We start from the raw sequence: 10,897 nt of genomic DNA, 5'->3' as shown, positions 1-10,897 counted from the left end.
CACTATGTAGCTCAATTTATCTATAATTAAAAGCCTAATTTCTTTTTCTATGATTAGAACTTATTCACTATTAATTATTACTCCTCGGCCTATATAAATCCTTCCTATTGTAAGTTGCAGAACTATATTTGGTCTTTACTTGAATTTATGTAATGTAGAGGGATGAAGCACGGAGATTGTAATCACACAGCCTCGTTTTTCCTGAGGAAAAAACCTTCAATAAATAAATCTTTGATATTTTGCATGTTTTGGAGACAAGCCATGGAACAAAAAGAGGTATCTTTTTATTCATTGAGATTATGTTCTTGGAACAAGTCTATGACTTCATTAAAACAACACCTATAATGTAAAAAACAATTTATTAGCATTATATAAATCAATACAAATATAATCAAGACTCCAGTTTAAAAATTAATATCCATATGATTTTAATAAAAAATCCCACAGAAAAAAAATAGTGCAGTATAAATAATGTTACACCCTGAACACAGAAATGAAATGCTCATTTACTTGCTACAATGTTATAGATATAATTATTATATTAAATACAATAATTTTTTGATTTAGACAAATATAATTAATTTAAGATACCTTTGACAGTTTATTCATTGTTCTATTTGCTCCACTATGTCTCTTGCTTTTCCTTTTTCCTTGCTCATTAACAGAGGGGACATATCTTTTAACCATGAAATTAAATCTAAGCTATTAATTCCATCAATTTAAAAATCATCATATAATTTTACTGTGCATATAGCACTTATAAACAAGGTCCATTGTTTATATTAGTCTTCGTCTGTCTTTATTGATGTTGAAGAGAGCAAAATTCGCTTTTTTAACTTATTGGTATCCGAGACACATTAGAAGAAATCAATTTCTCAATTTATAGTCTTCCTACCCAAGAATAACTTTCAATCTATGACATCAATAATCCTAACTTTATTTGAACTTACAATATTAATCTACACAAACTTTGACACCGGAAACTTCATATGATTTTAATAAGGATTAAAACTATGCTCTTGCTCTAAAAACAACTTTAATTGGATGTCTTAACAAACTGTTGAGTTGATGAGAGGAGTGAAACGGGCAAATTTGTTCATTTAATAATTCCAATTATTTATTGCATCTTGCTCCGAAAGATGATCAATTTGTACTTCATCTTTCGCAAGATTAAAGAGTGCGTTTCTGTTATAAAGATTCATGGAACTCTATTTTTTTTTTTTTGCATTGTTTTAATACGCCATAACGGGAGAATTTGTTATCCAGTAGGTCGTCTTCAAAGTCCTTATTCAAAAATGTAATGAGTCCACACTTGAATTCTAGTAGGTGTCTAATCCTTTTTACAGATATCTTTCATCCATAGCCTCCAAAGATTTAGGAGTGTGGGTTCCATTCCTGCATCTCACGATACATCATTAATTAAATTAGAGAAAAGGTAATTATACTCCAAGTCCACGTCGAATCTGAAGTAAAGTCAAAGTCTTTGAATATTTTCATCGAGTCCTCAGATGTCATTCAAGTTTATTTCAAGTCTCAAATGCAGAAATGTATGTTTATATAACTTGGACACTTTAAGCCTCACATCTGATTAGTGATTTCTTTATTACTTGTGAGTCCCTTTTGTGATTGGAAAACAAGTGGAAGATTATTCTAGACTTTAATGAATAATGTGCCTCTCTTTTCTTGATATGTTTGTTTGTATTGCTTATAAATAGTTATTGGGAACTATTAAGTGATTATGTGTAAATCTGTAATCTTTACAGAACTAAATAAATTACTAAATGTTGTCCATATGAGATAATTGTAAGTTGAAGACAATATTTAAAATGTATCAAAATTATATTACGATTATTTGATCAATTCGGTTTTATTTTGGACTTGCAAATGCTATTTCGTTATTGAGATTCTTGTTAGGCGAGTAAAGATTTCAAAATCATTCCTATTATTAGTTAAATAACTATTATTCGTCTGTGTTACTAATGATTCAATAATATACTAATGGGGGCACTTTAGAAAACTTGATTTCCCTAGTATTAATATATATTTATATATCCCTAGAGACAAGAGTCAAAATCAAAAGGCTTATTCAAGGCATCATATTCGGTTATGTTAGCCAGATAAATACTATCTACAAAGTTCATATGAGTTCACCAAGTCGAATTGATCATCAAAAATGATGTTTTTCTCCACAACAGATTGCGTGATTAGAGCTTTGGCCCTCCAAATAGTATTAGAACTCATTGTCCTAGTATTTAATATCAATATTTATGCTATGCTGTCTATGCATAAATACCTTGACAACAGCTGACGTCTTCTTGTCGATAACAAAAATAACAAATTCCACAATAAATACTTCGGCTCTAGCATGCAGGATATACAATACCCTCTATGGTCCCCTTTATATAACCCTAGTCAGTAATGCTAATTATTAATTGCTAAACGTAAACATTTTGTAACTCGCCCGTTTTTGTTTTTTTTAGTTGGCAACCTGAAGAGTGAATTTTATTTTCCTAAGCTAATTCCTGAGGAGTAAACAAATACAACATCATACAAGCTATCATTGATATAAACGAAACCAGATTGAACATTTGCGTGTAATCAAGGAAGAAAGAGATTAACCCTGAAGAGTTAAAAGTTGTAAGTCCAGATTCAGAGTAGGATTGAGGATTGACATCAGATTGCCTATTTTCTTCCCTCCTAACCCATCATCTACACGACTTTTGCTGATCTAATGAAAAGCCATGACAGCTAAGCTCCCCTTTTTAAAAATATATAAATTTACAGCATTACAGAAGATTTTTATTTTCGGTTTTAACATTCCCAAAATTTTAACGATTTTCATAACTAAACCCAGTCAATGAGTGCACCTTACCATTTTCGACGTCTTATTTTTTTGTTTGCTCATTCGACGTCCCTTTTAATAACTTTAAGAACAATGTTATTTAAAAAAATCAAATTAGCTCAATTTTTTCTACCAGCTTTGAGTACTTGAAGATGGATATTGAAGGTGTTCATGAGAATATAAATAAATTCCAATGTAGCTTCTGCTCTAGTTCTTTTACAATCTCCGGAAACTTGAAGAAACATATTGAAAGTGTTCATGAGAAGAAGAGAAATTTCCAATGTAGTGAATGCTCTAGTTCCTTTAAACAACAGGGACACTTGAAGATGCATATTAAAAGTGTTCATGAGAAGGATAGAAAATTCGAATGTAGTGACTGCTCTAGCTCTTTTACACGCTCTGGAGACTTGAAGAGGCATATTGAAAGTGTTCATGAGAAGAAGAGAAAATTCCAATGTAGTGTCTGTTTTAGTTCTTTTACACGCTCTGGCGACTTGAAGAGGCACATTGAAGGTGTTCATGAGAAGAAGAAAAAATTCCAATGTGATGACTGCTCTAGTTCTTTTAAACGTCTTGGAGACTTGAAGGAGCATATTGAAGTTGTTCATAAGAAAATACTGAAGTTCCAATGTAGTTACTGCTCTAGTTCTTTTACACGCTCTGGAAGCTTGAAGGGGCATATTGAAGGTATTCATGAGAAGATTAAAAAATTACAATGTAGTCACTGTTCCAGTTCTTTTACACGCTCTGGAGACTTGAAGAGGCATATTAAAGGTGTTCATGAGAAGATAAAAAAATTCAAATGTAGTGACTGCTCTTGTTCTTTTACACATTATGGAAGCTTGAAAATACATATTGAAAGTGTTCATGAGAAGTTTAAAACATTCCTATGTAGTTACTGCTCTAGATCTTTTTCAAATTCTGGACACTTGAAAAGACATATTGAAGGTGTTCATGAGAAGAAGAAAAAATTCCAATGTAATTACTGCTCTATTTCTTTTACACAAAAATCCAACATGAAGATCCATATTGAAACTGTTCATGAGAAGATCAAAAAATTCCATTGTGCTTCCTGCTTTATGTCTTTTGCACAATTAGGAAGCTTGATGAGGCATCATAATGCTCATCATAAGTAGACATACACAAATGCAACTCTTCTAAGATAGTAAATAATATATTTATACATAAGACTGAGTAGGAAAATATCTATTTTATTTAAGAAGCATTTATATTTCCTTTTTCACTTGAAAGATAGTTTGGTTCGTTCTAAAGTTCAAAAAGGACGTTCCTATTTTGTTAACAATTTCCAGCGTAGAAATAAAATTATAATATTCCAACAAGTGATCGAATAAATTCAAATTTACTTACTTGAAATGAGTCACAACCCATGGATTCTAAAATAAATAATTACAATTATTACATAATTACAGAATTTTTTTAAGATAAATAAATAAATTGAAATGATTTTAAAATACTAAAATATATTTATAATTACCATCCTAAGATCATTTAAATATGAAATTCTATGAAGAAAAAAATGATATGTCAAATTGATTAGAAAATTGAATCAAGAGTACTTGAAAATTTACAAAATTCAGTAAATTAATTATTTAAAGTGATTAATTTGCCCTAGCAAAATAAAGTGTCAATGTCAATTAAGGTTATGTATAAGATTATTTAGTAAGATTCATTCAAATATTATTAAATATTATATCTCCATTGATCTTTGAATAATAGAGTAATTAATTCTTAACAATGATTTTTTTGTATTTTAGGGATAGAAAACTTGATACAGACTATATCGATTACACATATTCCCAATAAATGAGTTTAGAAGGATCAAAATGTATTTTAACTAATTACATTTAATTGAGCAGGTTATTAAAGTAGCAAATATTGACGGACGGGGTTGAATGGATTTTGCATTAGAATAAATTTTATTAAAATAATATTAAATTTCCCCACATTAAGGTTGCATAAGTAAGGTAATAAATTCATTGGAATGAACATTTGGTGGCGAAGTTAATTGGAAACATCAGTCAGACAGTATCGATATTCTATAAGGATACTATAGCCTATATAAATATATATTTTATAGCCCATTCATGAGCTTAAAGGGATTAAAATAATATAACTTTTAGTAACTAAGTACATCTAATTTCAATATAGTAATAATTATAGGTGATGAATCCCCACATATATTTACTCATTGAGTCGGTTTGAAACAAAGAAAATGATAATATTTATCCATAGTTAGGAGTCGCAAATTTTAAAATAGCTGCAGATTCGGAGCCGGGATTTCTAAATATTATAAATCCAACCTCAAGAAACTATTGTAATCATACTCTAGAAATTAAATTTAAATTCTCAGTGACATAAATAATAAATTAAAATAAAAAATTTCATTAAAAATACACCAATCTAGCTAAGAATAAATTATTCTTAATTTATAGTTTGGGATAACATTTTGTGTCTTACGTTCTGAATCAAACCTTTTGAATTATGCGACTCCAAATCCATTTGAGTCATTGTGCAAATACACACGACTTTATGAATCCATCAATAGAAGGCTAATATTTCATATAAATTAATTATTGAAAGAAACTTATTAGATAATAGTTTTGTACAAACACGAAGTAAAGTTGATACTTTATTTTTGAAGAACAAATTCATCCATTTAAATAATTAGTTTAATATGAGTTCACTTAGTGGAATTTATTATCAAAAATGATGTTTTTCATAACAACAGTTTCCGTGATTGGAGCTTGTTCTCCTCAAGATAGTATTAAAACTCATTGAAATAAGCTTCTCATCTAGGCATTCAGGGAGTTCTATAAATTATTATATACATAGAGAGTGAACGATAATATGAAATATTCCCTTGTTAATGTGTAATTAGTTCATTTGAATGAACAAAATTCTTAAATTTGATTCCGAAAAAGAACCAATTGGAAATATGATAGAGAAAGAATATTTAGTTCTCTACGAGAAACATTATATCGATTTTTTAAATCCTCATTCATGAGCTTAAAAGGATCAAAGTAATGCCATTTTTAATAATGAAGTACATTTAATTCCCGAAGTAATTATTATGGCGGATTAGTAGTATTGGATCAGTTCTCGGACTGATTGGAGAATATAATCACTAAGAAAAGGATGAATGATAGCTAGAACGTATTATATCTAGTCACATACTTCCTACATTTAATTCAAGGTATTTCGTCTCTTTTAATTCTTTATATTTATAATTATGAATTACTAGCAGAGGGTATCCAGCGTTGCTATCCCCAAGGAGGGAGCGGGATATCACATTAAAAATGGTCATTGTTATTTCTTTTTAATTTTTAGATGCCTTCAGTATGGGCAAGTATTATAATAACATAGCACCTGTATAATATATATAAGTACATATTCTTATGAACTTAAAATAAAATGTTATAAGCTTCAAATTACATAAGCCCATCATGTATCAAAAAAGTTGTGTAGATGAGATGTCCATCCTTTATTTTTCTCTAAAAATTGCCAAATCTAAAAGACTGTTTTGCACTAATTTTACAGAAAAATGAGTTATGAGGAACATAGACCTACCAATAGTTTTTTCGTACTTGCAAAAATAAAAAAGTTATAGTGAATAATACCGTCGAAAAAATTACTCTCGATAACTGGTTCATTTTCGCAAATATTTCGACAATTATTTAATAAAATATTCAGGAAATTCAAAAATGTTGAGGGTTAAAATATTATGTCCAAAATGCATCGTTTTGTAGGATAGGAAGAATCTTCGTATAAATCGAAAATTGACGTTTGATGAAAAAAAAGGGGAGAAAATGAAGAATTATTCAGAAAATGACTGATATTTTAGTTAAATATGAATGTTTATATGTCAAATTTATAAGCAAATGAATATCTCGACAAATTTCTACAAAATTTATCTTATCTACAAATCCAAGATTATATCGTCTTCTTGGATTTTTTTGCACCTGAAATTTTTTTTTTTCTTTTTTGCCAATAACTTTTCTGGTTTTGAGTAAACATAGAAAACGTTCGTATTCGTATAGTTTTTTTTGAAACACCAGTCACTTTTTGATTTATAACTCAATCTAGTGTCCTTGAGCTCCAAAAAACCATATTTTGGTTTTGGAATAAGTCTACTTTATATGACCCCCACCCCCTATCCGTCTTAACCTGGTCAGATTTAAAAGAGAAAACCTTATAAAGTTTCAACTTCTTAGGCCCAAAGGTGTGGGCACACCCATAAAGGACACTTTTAGGCTGAAAAATGATAAAAACGAACTTATTCATCATTCATAGTGATTAGAATTTTCATATCTTATAATATAGAAAAATATTCAATGCTTAATTTCAAAAAAGATACATATAAAAAATAATTATGTGGTCTAGTAGTTTTCCCTGGATAAATATATATTTACATTAGTAACATTCAGTCTCTTATTTTATTTAATAGTAGTATCAGGAAGAGAATCATCATGTCAATCCAGTGTCATTGTTAAGAGTAAAGGAGACGACGACTTTAATCAAAAACTGGTATTCTTAACATCTTAGTAGAATCATATAAAACATTTGTATATCAATAAAATTAGTCCTAATTTAGTTATGATTATAAATATATTTCCCTATCTTAGAAAATTTGCACTTGTGCATGTCTAATTATAATGAGTCTTATGATGTATCATCAAGCTTCCTAATTGTGTAAAAGGTATCAAGGAGAAACCATAATGGAATGTTTTAATCTTCTCATGAAGAGTTTCAATATGTTTTTTTCAAATTTCCCAAGAATGTGAAAGAACTAGAGCAGAACTAGATCTTCTCATGTACACTTTTAATATTCATCTTTAAGGTTCCAGAGTTTTTTCAAAAAGAACTATAGCAGTCGCAAAATTGGAATTATTTATTGTAAAATGAACACCTTCAATATGCTGCCCAAGTTATCCAGAGCGTGTAATAGAACTGGAGCACTAACTAAATTAGAATTTTTTAACCTTCTCCTTGACACATTCAATATCCATCTCCAAGTCTTCAAAGTGTATTGAATAAGTAAAACACTTTTGAATTTTACAATAACAACACTTTTCTAATAACAAGGGACTTCTAAAGAGGAACACAGAGCTAGACTAAAAAAGAGTCCGGTGCACTCAGACTGTTAGTAGGGATATAAATTGACAAAGGTAAGAATTACTCTGATGCTTATCCTCAATTTTGTTCTGAATCAATAACTCTTCAACAAATCCTTTGTATTACTTTCCGTCTTTTTTTTTGTCTGCAAGTAAATGTCTAATCTGGTTTTGATTATATCAATAATAGAAAATTCGCTCTCCTGGTTGCGTGAACTAAATATATATACAAAATGCTTACGATTACTATTTGTAAGTCAATTACTAATTAGCATCATTGACCAGGACTATGAAATTATCCGTATAAAATAAAGCCTTAAATCATATAATATTTAGCGCCAAGTTTTTATTGATGAAGCTGCTATGTGTGTTGTGACAGTCCTTATATATTCGGTCCAGTCAAATCTTAGGACTTGTACTTTAGGTCTTTCGAAAAAGTAGAAATAAAGATCATAGACCGAAATTTTCAAGTTTTAGGACTGATATGACGTGACCGAGGATGCAATCTTGAGCCTAAATATGGACTGACACAACTGTAGGTGTTATTGTTGTTATCGTCTCGAAAAGACTTGAGCTGTTGTTGGGATATGTATCAAAGCAAGAGAGAATAAGAAATTACACGAAACCTTATACAACAAACTACTTCATCGGGTGAAGGAGGAAGAAATAAAATGATTGAAAACAGTTTTTGTGATACACTTTAGTCATCAAATTAATTACTTATAAGACAATAAGGATGATTTGGATGGATCTTTTTCATGAAACATCCTAATATATGGATCTTAGTCAGCTCATAGTTCCATTTAACTCCTATATGTTTATGTCCTTGGTATATCCATCATGTTCAGAGATCTCATCTCTTTAGAAAAGGTCCTTGAGCCTTACTCGATGGATCGTCATCTCATTTAATGGAAGTATCAGTCATTTTGCAGATGTTCTTTAACGTCAAAATCTGTTACTTCATCATCCATTGATTCAAATAAACATTCGTCCCTCTAGAGGTTGTATGGAATCGTTGTATACTTCTATAATAACTGATGATATTTTTAATCAAGAGGAGTAATATTGGAATTAAATGTAATGTGAGGAACAAAGAGACTTATAATCCTTCATCGGCATCTCTTCATTTCGTCTCCTAATATTCTTAGAAAACTCTTCCATTCATTTGAATCATTAAATGCCATAAATGTACATAACAAACTAACGACTCATATCTATGATACTGAGTCTATTTATAAGGCTGTATTATTTCTGTAATTCTAACACTTTATCCTCCCTTACGATTCCATTATTACTTGCGAATATATCCTATCATTGGAAGTAAAAAAAATAGAAGACGTTCGTGTCCCATGAATTTATTGTGGTCCTCTTTTCTAGATATCTTTACAGCAATGTCGCAAAACATATTTAGCTCTCCTATTACCTACATATATGTATAAATAGTTTTTAGTTGATAAATATGTTAATAAATTGTCAGTGATCATATAACTTCAGTAGAGTTATTTTGGAAAATATGAATTTTGTTTAATCTATTTCAAAAGTTATTGAGTTGGAAGTCATTTTCTAAGTTACTAATCACTTGTGATTATATATAATTATAATTCCATGGCGAGGATTTAGGATCTCCAAATCAATATTCAAAATAAATTACGGGCCATACTAAATGTTTAGGATGTAAGAAAACTTTATATCAGAAAGATTACTTCATTATTTATTAACACTAAATAATAGATTATGAAGCATAATAATAATAAAAAAATATTAAAGCATATTAATATGACATTAACAATTTAAATTATTTTCTTATTTATGAATTGTAAATAATGGTTTAATGCAAATATGTATTTAAGTTTATATTTTTATTTTTTCTTAATTGGTTAGCCTTATAATATATTTGATTAATTTACTACGATTTACGCTTATTCCAATTATATACTTCTAAATATGTAGGTATCTAGTAAAAACGCAAGATTTTTGTTAAATACTCTCATTAGTTAAAGTTTAATTAATAAGTGTCTTTGTTTTGCTCCAGAATGCCGTAGTAGTTACAAGACATCGAAGTATAGTGGGTTTTATATATATATATATATTCATAAATTATAATAAAAATTATATCTTCAACAAAAAAATCCAAAAGAATATTATCATATTTTCAAACTAATAGCGGAAGACCTATATTTTCTATGAATTCTTGATGTTGACAGTGAGGAAGTGTATCAATTTGATCGTTGTATATTTTGGTCAAATTATCAATTTGCATGACAAAAATGCAGCATACTGTATCCCTCTTGTTCTCTTTCTTTAAAGTAAGTGTTAATAATAATTGATATATAATGAAAATGTATGTCCAATGGTTCTACCAATATTTGGATGAAAAAGTACTGTCTCACAAAAGAAGGGAGAATTATTACTATTTTATACGGTTAAAAATCATAGAAATACAAAATATGAATTGTATCTCTATGGCAAACATTAATTGACTTTGTACAATTAACTCTCTTTTGTTAAAACGTATAATAAGGTCAAGATACTTCGAGTCTCGATATAGTCACATGTTAAGTCAAAATTAAAAAACCTCCTAAAGTTAAGCATCATTTTTTTGATAAGAATGTACTATGAGAAGTCATACAATAGAAGAAAAATAGCCAATAAGGTAGGATTTTAAAAAGAATGGTTGAATAAAAAGGTCTGTGCAATTAATAGTAGGTATATTAAAGAGATTGTAAGGGGGCACTTTTACCTCACAAAAAAAGGAGATAAGAATTTCTGAAGGTACCTAGAGTCCTTTAGGAATGTCTATGTAATAAAAATAGTACAATTATTCATATGACAGATAATTAATCGTTTATATTTCCAAATTGGTACTTTTAATCCATTTTTACACTTTATACAAGTCAATTTAAACTCCACCTATTACCTGACA

At 29.1% G+C, this 10,897-nt stretch overlaps 1 protein-coding gene and 1 long non-coding RNA gene across 3 annotated transcripts; both read left to right on the top strand.

The window, feature by feature from the left end:
* Positions 1–2,301: 2,301 nt before the first annotated feature.
* LOC121130216 (uncharacterized) lies at positions 2,302–4,306 on the top strand. 2 transcript variants are annotated; one of them, XM_071893653.1, is made up of 3 exons: positions 2,302–2,411; positions 2,481–2,637; positions 2,979–4,306. In XM_071893653.1, exon 3 carries the CDS (start codon positions 2,995–2,997, stop codon positions 3,976–3,978), a length of 984 nt encoding a protein of 327 aa, XP_071749754.1. In that variant the 5' UTR covers positions 2,302–2,411; positions 2,481–2,637; positions 2,979–2,994; the 3' UTR covers positions 3,979–4,306. The 2 variants fall into 2 exon arrangements, with proteins under 2 accessions (XP_071749754.1, XP_040581913.1); XM_040725979.2 differs by having other exon boundaries at positions 2,481–4,306.
* A 3,099-nt stretch (positions 4,307–7,405) lies between these two features.
* Positions 7,406–9,320, top strand: LOC121130226 (uncharacterized). The gene is made up of 2 exons (XR_005868637.2): positions 7,406–8,975; positions 9,030–9,320. It is a non-coding gene; the product is annotated as an uncharacterized lncRNA (long non-coding RNA).
* The last annotated feature ends 1,577 nt before the right edge of the window (positions 9,321–10,897 follow it).

Source organism: Lepeophtheirus salmonis, chromosome Z (assembly GCF_016086655.4).
Source record: "Lepeophtheirus salmonis chromosome Z, UVic_Lsal_1.4, whole genome shotgun sequence".
NCBI classification, from domain to species: Eukaryota; Metazoa; Arthropoda; class Copepoda; order Siphonostomatoida; family Caligidae; genus Lepeophtheirus; species Lepeophtheirus salmonis.
The sequence above is the reverse complement of the archived record's forward strand: the minus strand, read 5'-3'. Positions and strand labels throughout refer to the sequence as shown.

What these genes read in the sequence shown, in the direction of transcription:
- LOC121130216 (XM_071893653.1), top strand. Translation starts at nt 2,995, where the DNA reads ATGGATATTGAAGGTGTTCATGAGAATATAAATAAATTCCAATGTAGC.